The sequence below is a fragment of the Macrosteles quadrilineatus genome, unplaced genomic scaffold (genome assembly GCF_028750875.1).
Source record: "Macrosteles quadrilineatus isolate MER2022 unplaced genomic scaffold, UCM_ALF_1.0 Scaffold_14__1_contigs__length_3811126, whole genome shotgun sequence".
NCBI classification, from domain to species: Eukaryota; Metazoa; Arthropoda; class Insecta; order Hemiptera; family Cicadellidae; genus Macrosteles; species Macrosteles quadrilineatus.
In genome coordinates, this window is record NW_026542607.1 from 200,472 (window position 1) to 226,812 (window position 26,341).

At 35.7% G+C, this 26,341-nt stretch overlaps 1 protein-coding gene across 1 annotated transcript in view; it reads left to right on the plus strand.

Annotated features, from left to right (window-relative positions):
• LOC129005007 (meiosis regulator and mRNA stability factor 1-like) overlaps window positions 1-26,341 on the plus strand; it is a 47,741-nt gene that overhangs the window by 6,483 nt on the left and 14,917 nt on the right. The window contains exons 3-19 of the mRNA XM_054433753.1: window positions 253-461; window positions 1,462-1,605; window positions 9,120-9,280; window positions 9,948-10,071; window positions 10,811-10,977; window positions 13,404-13,519; window positions 14,311-14,419; window positions 15,205-15,322; window positions 16,481-16,565; window positions 16,967-17,088; window positions 17,633-17,788; window positions 19,064-19,212; window positions 19,693-19,853; window positions 21,046-21,245; window positions 23,258-23,408; window positions 24,722-24,885; window positions 26,069-26,224. Of these exons, the coding sequence (XP_054289728.1) occupies window positions 253-461; window positions 1,462-1,605; window positions 9,120-9,280; window positions 9,948-10,071; window positions 10,811-10,977; window positions 13,404-13,519; window positions 14,311-14,419; window positions 15,205-15,322; window positions 16,481-16,565; window positions 16,967-17,088; window positions 17,633-17,788; window positions 19,064-19,212; window positions 19,693-19,853; window positions 21,046-21,245; window positions 23,258-23,408; window positions 24,722-24,885; window positions 26,069-26,224 (2,492 nt within the window). The remainder of the gene's footprint in view (window positions 1-252; window positions 462-1,461; window positions 1,606-9,119; window positions 9,281-9,947; window positions 10,072-10,810; window positions 10,978-13,403; window positions 13,520-14,310; window positions 14,420-15,204; window positions 15,323-16,480; window positions 16,566-16,966; window positions 17,089-17,632; window positions 17,789-19,063; window positions 19,213-19,692; window positions 19,854-21,045; window positions 21,246-23,257; window positions 23,409-24,721; window positions 24,886-26,068; window positions 26,225-26,341) is intronic.

Sequence of the window (26,341 nt, forward strand, 5' to 3'; positions counted from 1 at the left end):
GAGCTTTGTATTACAATCATCTACCTGAGCAGCTCAAGACACTACCACTGCCACACTTCAAGAACAAATTGACATCATGGCTACAGGACAGACCATTTTACACAGAAGCCGAATTCCTGAAAAAAACAGCACCAGTGGATCTTCCCCCCCCCCCCCATCAACCCTACAATGTTGTAACTAGTTTTAAGTTAACCATCAAAAAATTGTTGTGATTTATTTTTTTCATTTATTGAATGTGCTCAATGTTGATAGGTCGTAGGCCTCCAGTATCTTACAGCTGTGAGGAGGATGAGACAGACACGAGCACGGCGTCGGACCAGAACACCGACCACTCGCCTACGGGCCGCCAGAGCAAGGTCAAGTGTAAGGGTGGTTATTGTAGCGACTCTGGGACCGCCTACAACCACCGGAGACAGAGACTGCCTCCCATCGGTGTGTTCTGGGACATAGAAAACTGTCAGGTACGAAAACTAACCTAACCTGTTGTAACCCAACCCAAATGTAGACTAACGTAGCCTAAACTAATCCAACCTAACTAGACCGAACATAGAACCTGTATTTTATCATGTGTTCTGGGACATAGAGAACTGTCAGGTACAAGTAAGCCAACCTAATATAACAAAACAAAAACAAAGATGTATGAAGTATATGTAAGAGATAGACCAGACTGACTGATGACATCACTGCATACTTGGCAGCGGTATGCTTACACAGGTTGATATGTGATTTGCTGTTATATAAAGATGCTGTTATATATACAAAGATGCTGTTAGAATACCATGTCTTCGTTTTGACCAGGTTAACTGTGTCAGTTTAAGAATTAAAATCAAATATAAAATCACTTTGATAAAATAGCCTCAAGTGTTCTTGTCATATTGCAAATAAAATAAAAAATATTTATAAAATAACTCACAGCTTGGCGGGTGGAGTGGAAGGAGAGTCAGTTACTTGCTAAATTATCCTCCAGGAACCTTTTGATGGAGAAATTGAAACTGATTAAGATGATTTTTCGTTGTTCTCTCAAATTTTCTGGTCTCGAGGCTTCTCAGGCTCTCAGTCAGCTCATTGAACAGCTACTCTGGGAAAACCCCCAGATCCCTAAGATTCAAGCTGTCTGCTCTATATTCCGTCGGACTAGCCGGACCAACTACTCACCTAGGCTGTACAGTTCCTGTTGCCTAGCTCATTTTCCAATTTGAATTTGTTATGATGGTTTTGGTTAACCCAGATTTTGGTTTCAACAAGGTTTGGTTACATGGTTTTACTGTAATTATTCCAACTGATTTAAAAAAAAAAAACAGAGTTTGTAGTCCCAGTAAGAGTTAATTACAGACTTTTAACTTCTCATCTTACCCTATCAGTCAGTTCTTTAAGATAGTGATTTTTTGGCATGTTTTTGAATTATTATTAAATTTCAAATTTCAAAAAGATATTCTTCATAGTGGTATTTTCATGTTGCAGGTACCTAGAAACAAGTCAGCTGCAGGGGTAGCTCAAGTTATCCGAGAAGAATTTTTCTCGGGTTACGAAGAGAGTGAGTTTGTGGTGGCTTGCGATGCAAACAGAGAGTCACAACAAGTGGTGAATGAGTTGAATGATGCACAGGTCAGTAGACACTGAATGTAAGTTTTTTTTTTATATTGGCCATTGACTTTGAATCATCAGATTGAAATAAACCCTTAATATGGTTTGTATTCTAATCTTATCTTAAACAATAATAATTTGAGGACAGAGGTTTTAAAGCATGAGGTTTAATGGTACATAAGTTAAATGATTAATATAGGGTTACAAAAAAATTGTTCAGGGGTGGGGATTCGTGCTGGCCGAATCAAAAGATTTCCAATTTAAATTTTCAATGAGTATGGTAAATTATAAATTTAATAATCTTTCAAAAACAATAAATTAAATAGGAAGGATTTTGATTTTAATTAATGGAGGTAAATAGGGTCCAAATGGATGCTTGAGGAGTCTATAAGTTAGTCTGAGTTAATAAATGGAAAGTTCTCACCAATCTTCTGTAATAATAATTTTCTGCTTAGTTTAAAGGCTTAAATTCTTCTTTCTTCGGTTAACTTAATTTGGATATTTTGCCAATACTTTACTTTATATTTTCATAATTTATTTCACAACTAATATAGTTTCTATGTGCTCTTCTTGAATAGCTAAACTGCACTCTCCTTTTCATTGTTGTAAATCATATCAAGTTATGGGGTTCACATAAATAAAAACATGGTTGTATTTTATTAATAATCTTGAACCCAGATGGATGGTGTTCTGATTGGAGGATTTGTTTTTGAATAATAATTTTGGATAAGCCAATGAATAAATTTTGATAGTAAATTATATATATGTTGAGACAATATGGTTTTAATAATATTAAAAATGGACATGGATAAATATTGAAAATATAACAAGATTGAGTTTGAAAATAAAATAAGGACTATAATTATAAACATTGAATTTTGAGTCATTACAATATCCCCTCAGAAAATATGTAATTAAATTTTTAATGACATATTTTCGCTAAATGACGAAAAATATATTTAACATTATACAGCAAATAACAAATATTGAGATGAAATTGAGTTGAAACAAAAATCTAACAAACTTAACATTAAGGTTTAACTAGAACAAATTTCAGTTGGAATGAACATAACAATAAAATAATTCTAAAATAGCAAAATGATTACTATCCCCTCCTATCTTCTACAAACATTAAAAAACATAACATTAATTTAAGTGGTTAAAACAATTTTTTTTTATTTTTTACATAATAAATGAATGGAGTGATGAACAAATGTTGAAATATGAAATGAACATGAGACATATAAGAGATGTATGATTCTTATAGGTACCATGGAGTACATTAAATGAATAGTTGTTTGTGATTGCTTGATGATAACCTCTTATAACTAAATACATTAAATTTGTGATTATGACTATAGTTTAACTATTGGGACAGAGGTAACTGGAGAAATTGGCTTGTTCACTCACTGCTTGTGTGGGTATGATTTAAAATTCTTCCCTTTTACAGCAATGTTTATAGGGTTAAGCACACATTACAGTTTATCTTCTATCTTCGGTTATAGTGTGTAGATTGGTTCAATGTATTTCTTCATGGAGGATATATATGATAGGGTCCATATAATTTTGTAGAGATCACTTATGTGGTATGTTGATGGTCCAAGTATTGGGGAAATCGGTTTGAAGGTCTTCATGTAATTGTGGGTCTGTGGTTCTTTCTTGGGTAAGTGATATTCTTTGTACATTGTAAAATAGTTTTCTTCATTGTTATAGTAGTTATCATATGGCCTTTGGCAATTGCCTATATCTATTTGACATACTTGTCCCATTTTAATACTCATATCACATTTTAGATTAATATCAGTATCATTAATTGTTAAGCTTAATTTATTTTCATTAGAATCTATCTTTAGTCGGAGTTCTGTTAATGTGTCCATACCAAATATCACAGGTTTAATTAAATTAGGTATGATAAGAAATTGAAGCCAGATGGTCTGATGTTCAATGGTTACAGGGGCATAAATGATTCTTGCAACACGTTTTGATTTTTCACCAGTAGCTGTAGTTATTGTTGTATTAGACAAAGGAAGTTCTTCAAATGGTTCAATTATTTTTTGATTCTCTTTGAAACATTGTTCGGAAATACATGTTATTGTAGAACCAGTATCGATTAATGCTTTTGTTGTGAGATTATTGATTCTAATATCTATTTCAGGGCATTTAACTGGTTTGGACACAGGAAATTTATTATTTTCAGTGGGTTCATTTAATAAAAAATCTTGATCACACATTATATTATTTATCAAAAAATTGTTAGGGTTATTTAAAGAATTATTTTCGAGGATATTTGCTGTTGATATCGCTGTAGTTGTTATGATGTTGGTAGTTGATGGTCCTCGGCTTACATCTACAGCGACGGGTCGTTTCCCTGGCTGGTGTATGAGGGGTTGAAATTTGTTGGAGATCTTTGTTGTGTTGCTGTGTCATGTGGACTGTCTTGACTTATCATGGCACATACTTGTTTTTGCTCATTTGTAGGATATGGTTTGCTGTTATTGTAATAGTATTGATTAGGCCTTTGGTGGTATCGGTTTTGATCAGTGAGCGTATTGGTATAAGGATGCTGTCTGTGGTTTTGATTGTAGTTTTTGCGAGGATCATGTCTGAAACGGTTGTATGGCTGATATTGGTGTTCTCTAGGTTCTTGATGTTCTTGGTGTGGTGTCCGTATAGCATAAGATGATGTTTTTGGTTGATAGGCTCGATGGTTAATATCAGAGCTATATGGTGGAGTCTTGTTACGATGTGTAGGACTATTTGGTCGGTGATCCATATTATGGTAGTTCGCAGGTTTGCTCCTTTTGGGTCCATCTCGGATATCTTCTTTTTGCAGAAGTCTTTCGAATGCTCGAATTGTTGTCACGTTCTGTACTTGGATGCTATCTTGGATGAGTTGATCAAATCGTTCGCTTAACAGGATCACTATTTCCTCTTCAGTCATTTGTGGTGTAATAGACTGTAGCAATAGGACTCTCTCAGTAAAATATTCAGTTCTGTTGAGCGTTCCATTAGGTTTGTAATGTTCGGCTTCAATCTTGCTACGTACTCCTCTTTGTACTTCACGGCTCCAGTATTTCATGGTGAATTCTTCGGAGAATCTTTCCCAACTGTTAATGTCTGCCTTAACCAGTTGAAGCCATCTGGACGCTGGTCCTTCAAAACTGATGTCGAGAAGATCTTTCAGGATTTCAACAGGGTCGTTATTAGGATTTCTTTCTATCCTTTTAGCGTAGAACCGTTTAAGTTTTTGTAGATATTCATTTGGATTTATAGTTCTTCCATTGAATTTAGGGATTTGTCTTTCCATTGGGTCAGATCCCGAACATATGATTTGAATAGGATTGTCGTTCCGGATTGGTGAATGATGTTTCAGTTTTAGTGACTGTACTTCACTTTCACATTTGTTTAGAGTTTCAGTAATAGTTTTAATTTCGTTTTGTTGTTCTTGGATAAGATTATTTTGTATGTGTAATTTAGGTACAATTTCATTGTGGATGGATTGTGCATAATATTTAGCAATATTTTCACTGTCGGTTTTTGTTTGTAGCACTAATGCTTTCATATTTTGTTCTAACTTTTGTTCTTGTTGTTCCAAGTTATTAGTTACAAATGTCTGGATATTTATTTTTGATTCGTCAATTTGATTTGTGATTTGAAATTGAAATTCTTTGTTTTCTTGATTTTGGGATTGTTGGTTAGCTTTTAGGACATTTAATTCCTGGCGAAATTCACTTTGTGTTGTTCTAATGTCATTTATTTGTTCTGTTAGAATTTTTTGACATGATTTTATCTCACGGTTTAGCTCTATTCGGGTCTGATCTAATTTTTGGTTTAGTTGTGTGTTGGTTTGATCAAGTTTAGTGTTAAATTGTTCTAGAAAATTAAATATTTTGTTCAAATCCGGTTGTTCAGTAGTTTGCGTAGCTTTAACTTCAGGTGGTTGAGAAGTTGCGTGTGTGAACGTTGGTATTACGTCATTGGGACGGTTTTCAATGGTCGGAGACTCGGTCTCTAACAGCTGGAAACTTGCTTCGGGCGTCTTCGTTAACCCTCGGATGATTCCGTGTGTCGATGTGGTTCTAATATCAGCTGACTGTGAATGTGTGCTTTGATTGGCTGCGGGTCTTTGGTGTACTTCAATAATCTCGGCCCGGTCCGTTGATTCTGATTGGTCGCTCTCGTTCCGGTTCAAATCTTCGACACTGGGTCCACTGGGATTGAAACGTTCCGAACCCGAACCGGTGTTAGATTCATCTTGGCCTTCTACATAGGTTAGGTTTTCCATTTCTTCTGTTGACAGATTTGACGATTCGTCTGATTCGTGTTGTTGAAATGATAATGCAGGATAACGTCTCGGTTGTCTCAAATTATAGTGATTATCGTTATCGTTGTTAGCCATTTTGTTTACGACGGTGTAAGGGAACAGGGATATTATAGGACAAGTTGGGTATCGTTATAACAATAATGAGCTAGGCCTACGCTTTACGACATGAAATAAATCTGTTTTACCTTATAGTAGCCTATTTATTTTTAGAATTACAAGTCGTTTAGTTAGTACCTAATATTGGTGGGACATAAGTTGTGGGAAATCGGGATTCTTAATCCTACCTAACTTCTTAAGAGTAGGCCTAACATACGTAAGTAGCCTATTAGCCTATTGGTATTTATTAGCCTATTTTAGATTGTCTCAACATACGATTATGAAATCTTTTGATTCAAGCCTATTACGTTGGGCGCCATTGAAATAAACCCTTAATATGGTTTGTATTCTAATCTTATCTTAAACAATAATAATTTGAGGACAGAGGTTTTAAAGCATGAGGTTTAATGGTACATAAGTTAAATGATTAATATAGGGTTACAAAAAAATTGTTCAGGGGTGGGGATTCGTGCTGGCCGAATCAAAAGATTTCCAATTTAAATTTTCAATGAGTATGGTAAATTATAAATTTAATAATCTTTCAAAAACAATAAATTAGGGATGGACGGGATTGAATTTTTAGTTCGGGACGGGACGGGACGGGATTTTTATTTCCTTCCCAATTTTCGGGACGGGACGGGACGGGATTTTTTTCTGTGCATAAAAAGAAAGTACTGTATTGCAGTTGCCAAAAAAGACATACAAAATCAATTTTTACCATTTGTGGCACTGATCTATAAAAACCAAAAAATGGGTAACAATTTACAGGTACCTATAGTAACTTGTGACTCGTGGGTCACGGGGTGATCGTCTGTATGACTCACGGTCACGGCGCGATCGTCGTCATGACTCGCGATCACGGCGCGATCGTCGGTATGACTCGCGGTCACGGCGCGATTGACTCCGTGGTCACGGGGTTATCGTCGGTATGACTCCGCGGTCACGGGATTATCGTCGGTATGACTCGCGGTCACGGCATGATCCTCGGTATGACTCGCGATCACGGCTCAATCGTCAGCACGACTCGCGGTCACGGCGCGATCGTCGTCATGACTCGCGGTCACGGCGCGATCGTCGGTAGGACTCCGCGGTCACGGCGCGATCGTCGGTATGACTCCGCGGTCACGGGGTTATCGTCGGTATGACTCGCGGTCACGGCATGATCGTCGGTATGACTCGCGATCACGGCTTGATCGTCAGCATGACTCCGCGGTCACGGCGCGATCGTCGTCATGACTCGCGGTCACGGCGCTATTGTCGGTATGACTCGCGGTCACGGCGCGATCGTCGGTAGGACTCCGCGGTCACGGCGCGATCGTCGGTATGACTCGCGGTCACGGCGTGATCGTCGGTATAACTTGTGGTCACGGCGCGATCGTCGGTAGGACTCCGCGGTCATGGCGCGATCGTCGGTATGACTTCGTCCCCTGCGTTCGCCGACCTATCGCTCGCAATAACGGCGTTATCGGCACTCGCGAAGCGGTAAAATCGCCGACGATCGGCCCAAATCCCGTCCCGAAAAATTCCCGAGTCTAATGTAATCCCGTCCCGATAATCGGGAATATTTTTTTCCCGAAAAATTCCCGAAATTTCGGGACCTGTCCATCCCTACAATAAATTAAATAGGAAGGATTTTGATTTTAATTAATGGAGGTAAATAGGGTCCAAATGGATGCTTGAGGAGTCTATAAGTTAGTCTGAGTTAATAAATGGAAAGTTCTCACCAATCTTCTGTAATAATAATTTTCTTCTTAGTTTAAAGGCTTAAATTCTTCTTTCTTCGGTTAACTTAATTTGGATATTTTGCCAATACTTTACTTTATATTTTCATAATTTATTTCACAACTAATATAGTTTCTATGTGCTCTTCTTGAATAGCTAAACTGCACTCTCCTTTTCATTGTTGTAAATCATATCAAGTTATGGGGTTCACATAAATAAAAACATGGTTGTATTTTATTAATAATCTTGAACCCAGATGGATGGTGTTCTGATTGGAGGATTTGTTTTTGAATAATAATTTTGGATAAGCCAATGAATAAATTTTGATAGTAAATTATATATATGTTGAGACAATATGGTTTTAATAATATTAAAAATGGACATGGATAAATATTGAAAATATAACAAGATTGAGTTTGAAAATAAAATAAGGACTATAATTATAAACATTGAATTTTGAGTCATTACAATAGACAATCTATCTTCAAAGGTTGTCCAAGTAAACAATCAAACTCTGGAAGATGGTTTTGTGAGTAAAAAAAGAGAAAATCAAATATGAAATTTTTTTCCAAAACGCTTTGTTTACCAGTTATCGGCTGTTTTGTATTTTTTAACACTAAAGTTTACTTCTTTGAACTTTTTCTACCAATCTTTATGAACATTGGCATTTATTTTGAAATCTTTAAAACCTATCTTAAAAAATTGAACTTTTTCATATTTAAAATTCCACTACCATTATTTATGTTTATTTACTGTCTAGTTAAAACAGTATAAGTGTCCTACAGTAGGCTAATTATATATAGCCTAAGCTATTATACATATTTTTTTTTACTTTCCATAAACATCCAAATTTCAATATGACCGCCTTTAAAGTTTTCAAAGTCAAATTCAATGAAAAGGAGGGTTTAAGTTTTTTTTACAGAGTGTGACACTTAAATCACTTGCTGACAATCCAATGGCATTTTGATTGTAAAAAATCGGTTGGCAAACATTTTTAAAATAATCTTTACATAAGTAATTTTAATTGTGCAATGAAAATGTGTCTTTTTATATTAAGCTCTATATCACTAAAATTACCAAGTTTATTTATTGATAGGTTGAATTTTTTACTACTCCTTTGGTGTTTTGTCACATAGTTTCACAAAGAAGATACTGATTTTCAGAATTTTTCAATCATGTTCAATTTATATTTGTAAAAAGAAAAAGAAAAAAAAATGTAAATTTTGTTTGTTACATTTTTGTGAATCAATTGGACCTCGCCGACAAGTTTTGCAAACTTGGCGAGGTCAGATTTTGTATTATCACAAATAAATAAATTTGAATTTGAATTTGAATTTTTTTGAATGTATATATCATCTAATAACAAACAATGTTCTGACTTGTATGTTTACAGGTGTGTGTGTTGCACGTTCCGTCCCAGAGTAAGAACGCGGCAGATGAGAAGTTGAGGCATGGGATGCGCAAGTTTGCTCATACGCACGGCTCGGGCTCGGCTGTAGTGCTCATATCGGGAGACGTCAACTTTGCACCCGACCTCTGTGATCTTAGACATAGGTAAGAGTTCTCCTTGTTAATGCTGTACTATTTGTGATTTAGGTCTTTCATAAGCCTTAGAAAATACTCATACTGTTGTCCTATAAAAAAAAATATTATTATTATTTTATGGCCAGCATTAGACCTCTTAAGTCAATATAATGGTTAGATTCTTTTTAATTTCTGTCTCTTCTTCTTGTCCGCCCAATACTTCTTCATTCTTTCCGACCGTTGTTTTCTTTCTTCTTCCAAAAAAAAAAAAAAAAAAAAAACACCTTTAGCGGTGTAAAAAAATCTATAATCAAGACATTGTTGCTAAATGTAGTAGATCCTTTCTTACTTATGGGTATGGGTTTACCACTGCTTAGGTAAACGCCTTTGCCCAGGTAAAAATTTAGAATCTCCAGAACGTATATTGTCTAGAGATTTCCTTTCTTTATTCAACATGGTGAGTGTGCAACAGGTATTTTCAAGTTAAAAATTTCAATTTTGTTAAAAACTTGTTATTTGCAAAAGTCATTTTGTTTAGCACATCTTTTCTTTATCCCATGTAGGAAGTAGGTCTAACTGACCCCTCAGGGTAATGTTTAGGGTTGTTTTGGCAAAGATTGATTTCTAGTTTTTTCCTCCTACAGATTCAACAATAATTTGAAGTTATTGTGGTAACATTTTGACTAATTTGTTCCAGGTATAAGATATATGTGATACTAGTCCATAATGATAGCTGTTCTGAGTCGCTTATCATGTGTGCCCATGAGACTTACCGCTTCAGTAATCTGGTAGCCAACCTGCCAATGAGAAGCAATGTCAGCGTACGTCTACTTATACCTGTTCTAGTACTATTACGTTTTTATTGTGTAGGTGTCCGTGGCTATCTCCTAAATTGGGACAGGACCAAAGTTGTTTAAATTTAATTATCAGATAAAAATTTTAGTCGAAAATGATTGACGAGCAATTTTGTCATTCGAGTAAGAGATGAAATAATTTCACTTTCTATCCTGTCCGATGAAATCACTGTTATGTAATCTTCAGTTATAGATAAAATATAGGTGTAACACAATATCTTTGCTTAAAAACATAGATTATATTGTCTTTATAAGACACAAATTGTTTGGTGAATGTTGATACTATGTTGAATGAAACAAATTCAATTGTAAAAAAATACTACTCGGAAAATTATCCAAGCAATTTTAGTCAGAAAGTAAAGTAGTAAATACTGTTTAAAAATTACTTGATTTTTTTTGGTATTTTGTCAATAATTCGATACTACTACTAAATAGTAACATTAACAATTTTGAAGTTTTTAAAGTAGCCTGTATGTTGATTCTAACTTAACCTAACCCAACCTAAAATAACCCAATCCTAAACAGGATTTTTAGACAAGATAACTTTTCAACCTGAAATAAACATAATGACAATAAACTAACAGAAAGGTCTGATTTGTAAAACTCTAATAATGAACCCAAAATAATTATTTGAATCATCAGTTACTTAAATAAGCGCAAAGACTAAAAATTACAAAGTTTACATTTTCTTGTGAATATTAAACAGACAAACCAGCCGTCGGAAGTGACGGTGAGTGGGCTGCCGTTGCATCATGACGCGGGGAAGGTGAGAGCTAGACTGAAGCGGTTGGCGGAGAACTGTGGAGGCAGGGTGGGGCTAGTGGTGGGGACACGGGCTACAGTGCAGTTCAGCTCCATGGAGTTTGGCATCAGGTTAGTGGAACGCCTGTTGAATTGTAAACCTTAGACTCTTAAAGCTAGGATAATCTAGGTTGTTAAATTGCCCTGAGAATGAAATTACTTATTTATTGCCAAATAAAGTGCCTAGGGACCTAAATTTGCCTCTTCTAGAAGATAATATAGGGTGCCCAGTTAAAGCAGGGATAATTACATTAATTTTTATGACTAGGGAAAAGTGCATGAATTAATTGTATGCTAATTTTGTATGCAACCAAAATTTTCTGAAAATCACAAATGGCCTATCCATTGAGATCGTTCTGTTGGTTCTTTAAGCTTTTTTTGTTGTTGCCGTGTGTAGTTAAATCCGAAATCTAAGAGACAATGAAAATTTTGCCATTTTGTATAGGGAGCCTGCTCCTCCAATCCCAAACAAAATTAATCTTAACTTAAATAATTTTTAGGGTTTTTGTGAGGATAGCAGGCTTATCTGAATGGGAAAGAGTTCAAACTATCACAAAAGACACACAACTTTACTCTATAAACAGGTCTCCTGAGTCTTCTGTCTTCTTCTTAAAACCTGAAGAAACTCTGTCTTCCTTAGTTGAAAATGCTGTCAGTGACAGTGTGAGATATGTTTTGTGTATATAATGTAAAGTTCCGTGGCTCTAAGTGTGTACCAGTTTGGACTCCTTTCCCATTCAGATAAGCCTGCTTTTCCCAAAAAAAGTTCTAAAAACCTAGGCCCTTTGTGCTCTTTGTTACATCCACAACTTAAGGGATGGGTCGGTACCACTTTTTCAATGTCGGTACCGGTACCGGTTCCTAACCAAAATCGATTCTCGGTTCCAATACTATCGGTACCTCATTTATTTTTTTATTTTTGAAACAAAATATCCCTTTTCCAATTTTTAATATTTATTATTTTTATTAGTGTAGGATGGTTATATTGAGGGAGAGAATAAAGCCAATTTGTACAAAAAAACATATTAACAACCAAACACATTAAAATCAAAACAAATACCGTACCAGAAGTGTTAAATATGGGCCTATTTGTTGAAATGATTCACTGCTAAACCAATAAATTTAACATAGGCTAACTAACCTTGGACAGAAAGGTAGCTCCGGAAACTTGTTATAATATCTTAACTGCCTGTTAAGTTCTAACTAAATATTTATAAGGAAGTAATTTTGAGTCATTTTGTACCTATAGCCTGTATTAAGTTAATTTTAGGCTACAGTATTAAGGAAAATTTAGAACAAAAGTATTTATGGAAAGGATGTTTTGAACAAATATTTCTAGAAAATAGGCCCACATTTTAATTTGAGGTTACAGTTTAAGGTGCAGGCTTTTTGAAAAATAAAGAAAGATTTAACAAAAGCTTTGTTTGGTCATTGTGATGGTTTTTTGTAGGCCTGGAGCCTGTACCAATATTAGGTATTTCATTAGACTAAAAGTGATTTTAGACCCCCCACCTCTAAAGATAACAATAAATACACAAATGCTAACATTTAATTGACATTGATAGGCCTATCACAGGCACGCGACTTGGACGGTCCCGGCGCAGGTAGTAGACTTGTGTAGTAGACATTGATAGGCCTATCAATGTCAATTAAATGTTCGTATTCCTGTATTTATTGTTTGCGTGAAACATTGATATCTTTGTTTTTTTAACCCTGACGATGCCGCATTTACGGCGAAACATGTAGGTTGTTAACATGTTAACCTCAATCAACATTTAGATTACTTGAAGAGGTAATTGTACCATAATATTATAGAACTGTATGAATTAAATAAAATAATCTTGTAACTTGTAACTATTATTAATGGTATTAATAATCAGATAAAGAAAAGATATGGTTGGTTTTAACTTGTACCTAATAATTTTGTTGAGTCCAAATAAATAATTTATTTTATCCAGTCTTTATAAGCTTGCATTATTCTATCTTCTGCAACAATTGCTGTCGATGTTTGCACCACACTACCAGCTGACGATAGAGAGGACAACTTTCTTAAACAATTAATTAACACTGAAATAATGATCCTATAGCCTGCTATTGATAATATTTCATGATAAATATGCCTTAAGTGAAAAATAGCCTTAAGTGAAAAATAATCATTGTGGTTGACAGTTTGAATTTTTTAAATGAGTAAATAAGAATATAACCAATTAATTTGGTAACAAATGTATCGGTTCTGACATTTCACCATCGATTCTCGGTCCCTGTACTTTTCTCAAGAACCGGTGGAACTGACATTTGACATTAAGTACTGACCCATCACTATCCATAACCTAAAGTGAATAATTGTTAGTATGGATTCTCATGGAATTTTTTCAGTGATAGGGGTTTTTGTACTCTTATATTTCTGCTCAGTTTATAAAATATATAAAAATCAAATTGCAATGCTCTTAATATACCTTGTCAATTCAGACTCCAAATGAAGAAATTTGTTTTTGCAGGGCTCAGAAGAGGATGGACGGAGAAGATGTTTTTGGTTCTCAGATTGCTGTGAGCCATCCGGTTATTGTCAACAATCCACAGCGCTCCAATGAGCAGTCTCCAATCAAATATTTTAGTAAGTGTTTACAGTATTCTGAAGTTTTCCCACATCGAAACTGAGATGCTAACCATTAAGCCTGGTTAAACGGGGTAAACTTAGTAGCCAACACCGATAATAATTTTCATTACATTCTCCCCTTTTCATCAAACGTAGGCTCTAACTGGGAACCGTTTTACACACTAAAGCTTGGCCTAGAGAGTCCATTGGCGTGAAATGAACCCAGGACCTTGGGGACCAAAGTCCTAATTTGTACGACTGGACCAGCTTACTCCCTTAACACACCCTAAATTAGATGAATTATTGATGTAGCCTTAGTCCATGAAAAATATAAATAGCTTATATGGGAAATTTGCTAATACCATAACTCTTATTTTATTAACTTTTTTCGCCACTTTACACCCCACCTTTTCTCTTTAGATCCCTTATTGGTCGTAAATATGAATATGAATTTTAATATTAATATTATTTTAAATAATATTATTTAAAATTATTAGGCTATTATTAAATAATATTATTATTTATTATTATTATTTTTTTTATATTTTAAATATGAATTTTTTAATAAGTGTGTGAATAATTCAAACTTAAAATTTACAATTATTGTCTTCGTTCATCTGAGTGAGTCATAAAATGCAATGAAACCTACTGCATTGTTTTTTTTGGATAAGATGTTCACAAAGTTGAGAGACATATTAAGTAAACAAAGAATTCCATACTTTTTTGCCAGTCTTGTATTTTGGTTTGTGGTTATTATTTTCTCACAAAAAAGTTTACATTTAGAATTAACAGTTGTTTTACTTTTGCAGAAAAACCTGTACTCAACGGATTCAAGTATGAAGACAAAAGAGTTCCTCACGTTGAAGACCAGAGGAGTTTTCACAAGCCTATTCCTCCATTCAACAACAGTACAAATCAGTGAGTGTTTTTTTAGTCCTTTAATGGTTTTGTACGTCACGGTATTTCTTGATGCATGGCCTATTGGTGCAACCAGATAACCGTTTCAACAAACTTCTCTTTCTTCAACAAAAGTCTTTGTACAATTCCTTGAAGGAAACAAATGTAATCAATAAAACTATGCAAGTTAGCTGAGTGTTTGTTGTGCTCGCCAACAAATCTGAAGCTTGCTTGTTGAATCCGGAGCAGAATTGATTGTAGTCCGAGGGGTTATCTGGGTTCTAAACTAATGATGATTTAACAAATAAGTAATATAAAAAAAAGGATTTACATTTTTTGAATAAAATTATATAACAAACAAATACATCAAAAATATTATCAATGAATAAGTAGATAAATGATTGTAATCATCGCTAGGCCTACTCTCGTCATTTTTCACTTCATATTATGAATATTTGTATTCTAACTAGTTTTTCATTTTAATTGTTTATAAAACAAAACTAATTGCTCAGTGTGGTAATTTTTATTATTATCTCGTCAAATTTAATCAAGTATTTTCTATTGGTACTCTACTGGTAACTGGGATACCTGATGTCAGTAGATAAAGATTACCACATAATGTTATGACATATTTTCAGATACTATATGCAATGCAAAATGCAATATTTGAAAAAGTTGATCAAATTCCCAAAAAATATGTATCTAGAAAGAAGACAAGAAACTTGTTTACATCATTACACCATTGGCCAATAATTGCAATACTTAACCTTGATTCATACAGTTTCACAAGATGTTTTATTTTCCAGTCAGAGCAACGGAGTGTTTAAAAAACCATTCCCTGTCAGGAATTTATTCAATCAAGAAAACGTTCCAGTGAATTCTAAATTCAACCAACCAACATGGGAACGAACACAATCACAACAGGTTTGTATATTTGCTGATTTTATTTCACGTTAGCTTGAAAAAACAATAAACAACAGGAATCTTTAAATTAGGATAGGACATGTTTACGTAATTTCCTACCTAATTCCGGGACAAAGATGGAGGCCCGGAATTCCCGTTAATCAAAGGGACAATTTAATATCCTCCTTCTCTTCAGGCAGACTGGCAGTTGCTTGAGCAGTAACCAGATGTTTCGCGGTACCAAGGCGCCACTTTCCTGCTCTCTCCATGGCTGCGCTCTCTCCCGCACTCCCCCCTCACTCCGCACCTACTCCTCTTCAGCACCACCCCCTCTCCCGCGCACCCCGACCTCTCCTATGCTCCCTCCTCGACGTTTCACGCTCAACACTACGTTGTCTTTATTTATTGTTTATATATTGTTCTTTATTTATTACCTAACGTTGTCATGGTCATATTTTCAAAGACGGTTGGCGGATATATCCGCTGCTTTTTTACTCATCCCCGGATGGGTAGCGGATATATCTGCATAGTGAAAAACGAGTAAAAATTATTTTGACAGTATGAAGTGTTCCATTGTGTTTATTTTATGTATACTTGTATAATAATACACAAATAAGGAAAATTAATTTTTATTTTTTCCTATAATTTTTTCCCGTTTAATGACACGATTTCGCCCGTCCGGGAAGGGTTAAATTAAGTAGACCTATTAATAAAAAAGTTAGTAAAAGTTTTGCTTTTAGGAATCGATATGCAGGATTTGATTTTTCAAAATATGGTTTTTGTTCTGAAATGCTAATTTCTGGGTTTGGCCATCACCAACTATAGTCTTTTCACAAAATTTAGGAGGTATGAGAAGTTCCCCCACTACCTTTTTTGCTTAAAATATATTTAGCTGCTGATAGATGTTTTGGTAAACATCAGCTGTTGACCTATTGTTTTAAAGGTAGGATCAAGTGAGGGGATGGATTTTGTACCCTAAAACCGCCTAAATTTTATGAACGGAGGTTAGTTGGTAGCTCTCCTACTGACCAAGATCATCACTTGCAATCATATGAAAATAAATTACAAACAAAACTCGTTACACTGATCATCATTGACGTCTCTATAATGTTAACAGAGTTTTCCAGGATTTTAAAACGGTAAATTCCACATAGTAGTTTTAATTTAATTTTTTTTTAGAATGGACTTCCAGTTGCTTCATCGTACCCAGGCAAACAGAACAGTGGAAGTAATTTTCCTGCTTATGAGCCTAGGACAAATGAAGGTAAATATTCTGTTTTTAAAAGGTTGAATATTTTCATCGCAGTTTTTTACTTAAATTTCACTTCTGAATAAACAACATTACATATGGAATAAAAGGTGTGAAAATTAAAGATGGTAAAATATAGTCTTTTAATATAATTCTCCTTCTCAAGCTCGAATTGAGTTACATCCTACCATAAAATGACTTAATGGTGAAATTTTCTTAAAGTGCATTGGTCTCAAACCACGGTTTTTACATGAAGTCTAGTTTAAAATAGTTACTTTCTCATTGAGAAAATTTCTATTACGTTGAGTGATAAGTCAGCTTTTTATCTAGGGGTGTGCAATGCATTAATCATTAATAATTGTAATGTAAGACAACACATATTAAAAACTTTTCTAATATAAGAATGTTTTATACAGGATACTCTAATGGAAGGCATTCGCTAGATTCCATGCTAGATTTTGATCCTGACCGAGAAGAGAGAGAAAAAGAGTCAAACGCAACTTTTGAAAACTGGCTTAGAAACAGCACCAGCAATTTGGTAAGTGTTCAAAATTGTGTTTTTTTGTGTATGCTAATCCTACCTTATGTTTTTTGTCTTGCATTGGTTTTGGTTGAAAACCAAATTTATGTATATAAGCTTGGTTATTATGTTAGTTTTCTAATTTGTTGTTTTCATTTTACTAAAAATAGGTTTTACCTTTGTCTACCTTTTTAGCGTGCTCATAAAATGAAATGTTTTAGTAATCTCAAACACATTATATTAGAAAATAATTTAATAATGTTTCCCAGTGGTTAACGTACTGTTATTTGAATATTGTATTTTCCCCCTTAATTTGGGTTCTTAAGGAGTAGTAAATAATGTCTATGTGTTCTATAATAGCTAAACAAGCACACAAAGCATCACACACCACTAGGCTATACTTATCCGTCATTCATATTTGGTCAAATTAATTTAGGCTGCACTCCAATCTTAATTGGTAATTTGTAAACTATTCATTCTATTGGTAAGAATATAAGCAATTCAGACTTTTTAGTGTGAGTACTATGTCATTGCCATTGTCTTAATTATCTTCCTCTGGTAGGACAAGAAGGTTGTTCCCGTGGTGAAGGTGAACACTACCATCCCACCTCCGCCCATTGTCAACCTCCCAAGGAGAAATGACAAGTATTTCTTCCACCCTATTGACACCATGACTAACGGACACCCAGTAAGCTCTCCATCTCCTGCATCTTCCTCTGTGAGTAGACTTGGCGAGGCTGATATTTCCTAGCAAAATAAGTTTGAGACCGGAATCTTGTATTATTTAGGGGTCTTCAGTCACAACATTTTTGCTTTGGCTAGGGTAAACAATGTTGACCTTTAGGTCTCGGGTTCAAAATCAGGCCAGGCTAAAATTTGGTTGTTTAAACTGCTATTCTACAATTGCCTTTTAAAAATATTGTACATATTCTCTTGTGATAAATCTAAAAATTTGAACGTTTCTGCAAGAATGGCAAAGTTGTAAATTTTCTATCGCACAATTGTTTCTGGGATTAAAAACGGTGCCGCTCACACAACTCTAATATACATTGTCTTACCCAAAGCCATTCTCTACCCGAGATTTGGTACCTCCAAATCCTCCAGGTACCTCGAGCCTGGAAATACCTGGAGGTACCTCGAGGTACCTGCAGGTATTCAAGGTAATTCCAGCCTGAACTGATCTCTGGTAAACATATGGTCTTGTCCAACTCAAAGATTTCGGGGACTTGCGTCCTGCAGCTCCCTAATAATTAATATTATGAAGATTGCAAAGGAACAGGGTTCCCACGGACCTGGAAAGTCAGGGAAACAGGTATAGGGTCAGGGAAGGTCAGGGAAAGTAAAAAAAAAAAAATGCCGCAAGTAAGGGGAAATTTATGAAAATAACGTAATACCAGGGAAATTTACCAAAATCTTATTAGATCGCATTAATTTTTTGCTTGATTAGCTATGTTGAAATGAATTAGATGCTTCCGGTAGAGATTACTAAAATACTGAAAAACGTGCGGTTAATTTAATTTTTGTTTTGTTTAGAACTGTAAGTATTTAGAATTTATTTTCTTATTTGGTATTGTATTAATAAAAAGAAGGCGTAAGTGTGGCTATAGGGGTAGTAGAGCTTGCATTCAATTAATAATTGTTTTTTTTTACTCATGATAATATAAGCAAACTTGCAGTACCTACCTAAAATATGCCGTGGACAGGGAAATTAACAGAAAACAGTCAGGGAAGGTGAGAGAAAGTCAGGGAATTCACTAAAGATTGCAACTTTGGAGTACTCTTAGTCACGATAAGATGATCATCATTTAAATGAACGCTATACAGATTCCAGAACGCGTTTTGATACAAAATCCTGAAACATTGAAAATTAACCATTCCTCAATACCAAATTCATCATAGGTTTCGAGGGATCGCTACATTGCTAAACTTCCAATAATGAGTTTTGTTTTATTCTGGGCATGAAACTAAGCTGTACCTCTTTGCCTATGTACAGGATGCGTCAGAACCAGCCAGATGCTGGATACACAGTGGTGTACAGAGTAAAGACTGCTCATTGGCCAGTGTCACTGTCCGTCTAAGTGATTTCTCCACCAGAATCATGGCGTTGGTTACGTCTCACAATAACAGAATACCCCTCTCCAGGTAGGTTAATTTATTATTTAACACCACTGGGATTTTTTTTGTAGGGGAACGGAACCTCGTTTAAAGTTCTGGTTGTGCTGTACCTATTAGTATCTTTTGTCATAGCATCACTAATTGAAATGACAAATGGTATGTTTTCAAAATCAGTGCTGTTGCTAGGAGCTTGTCAAGGAGGGGACCTTTGGGGAGGTATCCACATACTTAAAAAAAAGATGGGGGGTCCAGGTGTCACAAAATTTGGATTTTAAAGCCATTTTAAAACTAGAACTGGATCAAAAACCTTTGTTATGTGACGTTTTTAGGACGAAATGTATGTTGACATTTATTTTTCAGGGTCTAATCAATGAGGGGGGGGGGGTTTAGTCCCTATATCTCCCCCCTGGAACCGCCTCTGATCTAGGGTAAGGAATAGTTTTACTAATTGTAAGCCGAAGTAGCCAACAGAAAGTTTCTCCACTAAAAGTTCTCCCTGTGTTGCAGTCTACGGGATTGTTATGAGGCACAGTTTGAGATGATGGCATCAGACTCCAGGAGTGTAACCTTAGAACACTTGGTGACCTGTGTGTGTAGCGTGGAGGTGGTTAAGTCCTCCAGTGGCAAATATCTCCGGCTGGCGACCAACGTGTCCCCTACCTTCTCGGGTGAGTAACTGACAGACTGCTTTTCAAACTTTTACCACAGATACCCACAAAACATAATCTTGACATTTTTTCTTATGTAGAAAATTATGTAGGTAGATTGAAAAAAACAAAAAAAAAACTTCATGTCAAGTTTAAACCTAGAGTAATCTTTAGTTTTGCCGGATGTAGCCACAATTTTGACAAGAGCTAGACCCTGATATATTAAACAATGTGCAAACTCAAAACGGAGGATATTTATTTAATGTATTCAAACCAACACATTTAAACAACATGTTATTAAATCTAGCGGAGACGGATGTTTGGTGTTATCTTACTATAGAGGTCAGGAGGATTTCTGGAGTCAGTAGTGTACTAGGCTATTTCCCACGTACTCAGTAGTTAATTCTTAAATTAGTCTCTAATCTGTGAAAAAATGTGTATGGAAATCATGTGCTCAAGAAATTTTATATTGTTCTAAGTATAAACTAAATTGTACTTAAGAAACAAGAATTTATTCGGTTCCAACTTAATTCAATATAATGAATGTTATAGTCCGGCAGTAAATAGGGTTACTAATATACAGTGTGAGGCAGTAAAACGTTTTATGGCACGATTTTTGAAAAATCACAAATAATTCTCTTAGAAAAAAAGATATTTTTTTACATAAATCTTAAGTATATGAGTGGAAATGAATCTTTTACCCTAAAAACTAAATTTAAAAAATCTCAATAAAAATGGGTTCAAGATAAACCCAATGGGCTCAAGATAAACCCACCCTTGACGTCTTGTAGCATCTGCAAAACGTCTGAAATAGTTTTGTAGGGCTTTGTGGTGCTAGCAGTGGCTTCAAAGTTATTTACCCAAAGGAGGATGTCTTTCAGCCCGTGGGGGTAGACTGAACTCTCAACGGAAAGGGCGTTGAGCACTTCTAAACCACACTATCTGCATTTTTGTAATATGCCTTTACAGCAAACACATTTTGTGCACTTGTCCATTGCTCCATGGCTACTAAAATTTCCACTTGTCTAGAAGCTTAAGGTAGTTTCCCCTGTATTCTTATAACCCTTCGTCATCTGAACCCGAAATTGTGCCGTTTCAATGCCTCATCCTGTATTATGTAATATACCAATCTCCCATTGTGATGATTATAGTCAACCTTACTACCGTATTATTTATAATTTTTTAATGAGCTAACAATCTGAGAACTTTTCAGATCCACCGGTGATGGAAGAGCCTTTGCTCCAGTTGTCCAAAGATCTTCAAAACCTGTTGAAGAATCAGCCAAGGTGCCAGATTGCGTTTGACAATGTGATTGCTGTATACCACAAAGCCTATGGGAAGCCATGCAAACTTTCTGACTACGGATGTACCAAATTGGTACAGCTGGTTGACAAACTTTCTCACACAATTCAGGTTGGTTTTTGTGTAACTTTGTGACAGAGACTTATTATTGTTTCCTCCTTAAATATTGGAAAGTTTGAATGATGAATGATTGAACAAATATTTAATTAGCCTATACGAGTCTGGTTTAATATTAATCAATATATTTTAATTGAAGTCATTGAACCTAGAAATAGCCCTTTCAAAGACAAATAAATTATTTGTGCTTTATTTCATCCTTGAACCTAACTTCGTGATTGGCATTTCAATCATTTCAAGTATGATTTAAGAATATGACAATCTAAACTCAACACATTATTGTTTTTATAAAGATAAAATAAATAACACAAGTTGATACAGAGAATACCTGTTCATCAAGTTGAATAAATGTTAATGTTCCAAGCCAGTGACCCCAAAGCAGAATGGTTCCTACGTGTCTGCAACGGCCTGTGAAAACCTCAAAATGTGTCCGCAAGCGCTAAAACTAAAAAGCTAAATAATGACTTATATACCGGTATATAATATATATATATATTCAATCTTTAGGGCTACTAGTAATATAGTTAAAAAAAATAAGTAAATTTCAATAACTTGTATAGCCTACTTTTAAAACAAAAAACTAAAAAACTATTAAGGGGTAGGAATAATCAGGTTATTTAAATTTACTTTTTTTTAAATACGTATATATATACACATACCTTAACAAGTGTTAACAAGGTCTTCAGAAGTAAAACTTTAAATGTACTATAGTTTCTTTATATAAACACACTAGGGATGGACGGGATTGAAATTTTAGTTCGGGACGGGACGGGATTTTTATTTCATTCCCGATATTCGGGACGGGATGGGACAGGATTTTTTTCTGTGCATAAAAAAAGTACTGTATTGCAGTTACCAAAAAAGACATACGAAATCAATTTTTACCATTTGTGGCACTGATCTATACAAACCAAAAAATGGGTAACAATTTACAGGTACCTATAGAAACTTGTGACTCGCGGGTCACGGGCTGATCGTCTGTAGAACTCACGGTCACGGCGCGATCGTCGTCATGACTCGCGGTCACGGCGCGATCGTCGGTATGACTCCGCGGTCACGGGGTTATCGTCGGTATGACTCCACGGTCACGGTGCGATCGTCGTCATGACTCGCGGTCACGGCGCGATCGTCGGTATGACTCCGCGGTCACGGGGTTATCGTCGGTATGACTCCACGGTCACGGTGCGATCGTCGTCATGACTCGCGGTCACGGCGCGATCGTCGGTATGACTCGCGGTCACGGCTCGATCGTCAGCATGACTCCGCCATCACGGCATGATCGTCAGTATGACTCCGCGGTCACGGCGCGATCGTCGGTAGGATTCTGCGGTCACGGCGCGATCGTCGGTAGGACTCCGCGGTCACGGCGCGATCGTCGGTATGACTCGCGGTCACGGCGCGATCGTCGGTAGGATTCTGCGGTCACGGCGCGATCGTCGGTAGGACTCCGCGGTCACGGCGCGATCGTCGGTAGGACTCCGCGGACACGTCGTTATGACTCCGCGGTCACGGCGTGACTGTCGGTATGACTCCGCGGTCACAGCCCGATCGTCGTTATGACTCGCGGTCACGGTGCGATCGTCGGTCCAATAATCGCGGCCACGGCGCGATCGTCGTTATGACTCCGTAAATGTGTCCGCAGGCCCGCGTTTCTCGGCGTTTCGTGTCCGCGACAATGTCGCAGCGTCGCTCGTTGTTCTGCTTTGGGGGCCAGTGATAAAAAAATTGTGAATGTGATAATAATGTAGCCTAAATTCACTCTAGAATACAATATTATACTCTAGAATACTTTCTTTGTATTTCTTTAAATAAAAATATATATAAAGTATTTGATCCTAACCCACTTGATTATTACTGTTGATACACCTATAATCATGAGTCTATATTTTAACATTAATAAAAGACTATGGAAAATGTTTTGACACCACATAATGTATGTTTTTATATTCCTAAAAAAACTAGCGGATTCCTTAAATTGTTTTTACTTAGTCATGTTCTGTGTACAGGTGTTGGGAGAAAAGACAGACAGAGTGTTGACGCTGACTCACCGCGCTCAAGTGCAGCGCTTCACCTCTGACTTGTCTCAAGTGCTGTTGTCTACACCAAGTGGACAAATAACTGTCCGTGAACTGCCTCAGATGTGGTTCACAACTTTAGGTATAGTACATCTCCTCTATACGCTCAAGTATATGGTTAAATGGCATAAGATACAAATCTAAATCTGTATTTACAAATTTTTAGTGAAGAGTAAAGTGTGTGGTCTTTTTCTACAATTAACTTTATCTTTTTTTACATAGTGTATCTTCAGCTCTTTCGGATATCAACGATCTTTTGGGTAAATGTCAAATTGCCATTTGAGTTGGGTACTGCATATAATCGAATATCCACCCCATTTTATAATGTATCTTGGGTTTTCATAATTTATCGTAAATTTTTAATTTTAATTTGAATATCTACCTATGTATTTTTTTCCCTTTAGACAGAGCTTGATAAGTTAGGTTAGAGGTAACTGGATGTTGTGCTCTTAACCAATTTAATGTAATTGAGAACTGTTCTGTCAACTAATAACAGTGTGTCTAGTAGTTTGTGTGAATACATGAGGACTCCAATTATCCAAATCACTTGCAGAAAGAAAAATATGAAAAACTTTAAACACAGTAAACACAGCAATAAGTCATTATTAAAGAAGGGAAATGCTGTGATAGCAGCAAAATCCAAAACCTCTGTGTAGCCATCATCATCGTCTCCCACATTGACAGAAACGTCTTCATTGTTTTTTGCAATTGCAGCAAAATCCTGCTTATCTTCCGCTTTTTTGTTGATATCATTATCGTTTTCAGCAGTCATGTAAACACCATTATCTCGTCTTCTGCTGTCAAATATAACACACGGTCGTGTAGACATCATTGTCTCGCTCGGTCATGGAAACTCGACATATTTCCTGCAATCGCAACAAAATCTTAAACATCTTCCGTGGTCTTGTTTAGACTTAATTATCATCTTCCGCAATCATGGCAAAATCTTAAATGTGTGCCTCAGTCTTGTAGACCTGACACCATCATTTTCTCCCGTGGTCATAACCACCACAATCACGGTGTAATCTTTGCTAAATATGATCACAAAATTGTCGCAATAGTAAACAATTGGCTTGACTCGACCTATTTTATGTAAAATACCCTGAATAATGATAACAATCGGATTATCTCAATGTAGTACAGGCCTAATTGATTGGGATGATTGGAGGTATACTGTACTTCATTATATTTTATTGTAACATTGTTAAATATCACCAAACTTGCTGTAACAACAATTTTGCATAGTTAACTTAAATATTAATTAGGGCCTATAAACTTTGTTTCTTAAAATTGGTTCTAAAAAGAGAAAATTCCCGTTGTATGGGAGCTCTGAGCCTTGTTACTGTTGAGCTCTATCCGTGAGGTTTTGCTACAAATCTTTACAAATGTCCACAGGACGTACAGTGGAGCCCAAAGATTACGGTTTATGCTACCTGGAGGATCTGCTGGGCTTTGTACCTGCCAACATTGCAGTAGTGACAGGAGAATCAATATCACTGCCTTCTACATCACAGCGTACTGGGGAGCAGTCCAGGCGACTGGAGCTGTTGGTTACACAGGTAACTTAAATCTGGTGTGACAATACATGTAAATGTTGATGAATTTCATATTTTAGCGAATTTTCCGTAGGGAAATTACTTTTGTTTTGAGGTCCCCTGAGGCGAAAACACCACCCGTTCAAATTTGGGGTCGTCTGAAAATCTGAACCAAAATTTGGTCGGTACAAAAATCAGTACGGTACGCAGCTACCAGTAATTTTGCGGGTTTTTTCTCAGAATTGTATTGAAACCATTATTTTAAATTTTAATACATTGACGGGATATTATGAAAACGCATAGTATCTTATATTCGTGGATTTCTAACCACAGTTGCTATGCCACACATTATTAAAACCTTTTACTCCTAAGAGGATTGTGTAAATCAAATTTCAACACGGTTAAAATAATAGGTTTTACGTATTTTACTCTGAGATACTCTGAATAGCCATGATAAAGTGGTTTTAAAATTAGTTTAAGAGTTTTCAGGAATAAATGTGTTGGAAGCAACAATTTTACCAGACATTTTTCACAACTGGTAAATTATTTCCAACACAATCCTTTAAAAACATATCAATGCATTCAGTACGAATCCAGTGTAGTTTCCAGCTGTTCACATTCAACAGACGACAATGAAAAACCGGAGGTTATGATGGAAAAATGGCAAAGAGCATCTGTTTTATCAGCTTCAAAACTAAATATAAGACAGATACAACTCTTGCCAAGCTTTTCTGAAACTAAAAATTGGATTAGCACAGAGTAAGATTATTGTATTTTCATTTGCAAAGTTTACATCGACCCATATCAATCATTAGTTTATCTCAGATGCAGACCCCTAGTTCAAATTCAAATATATGTGTCCAAGATAATTTGAGTACTATCAAATTTTGTTCAATTCGAATTAGCTTGACCAGACTACAACGATGGGGTTTTATAGGGAGTTTCATTAATAAAAGAATGGATTTCAAATTTTTAACAAACCCAGTTTTATGTTTTGGTCTGTTAAAAATGAAAAATCAAATTTTTAAATTATGAAACCAACTATAAAATTCTATTCCCATAGTCCAATCATACTGGTCTGCAAACTTATTCTAATAAACGTAGGTTTACAAGTTTATACCAAATTTAATCAATATAAGATCAACCAACTAGTAACTGTTAAAAAAGTACATGACTGGTTTTTTTACTGTATTTTTTTTCTGTTCAGATTATAGAACTGCTGAGCAAGGAAGCCAACTTCAAGATGGACTTTGCAAAGTTCTGTCCGGCTTACCATAAACATTTCGGAACTCAGTGCAAACTCTCAGATTACGGATTCTCCAAGTTGGCAGAACTTTTTGAAGCCATTCCAAAAACTGTAACAGTAAGTTTTCTTGCTGTGTTGTAAAAATTGTCACTAGAAATTGAGAAATGACCGGTTTAATTAACCAAAAGAACATTATGTAAAATCTACAGAAGTAATACTTTGGAAATTAGAAGA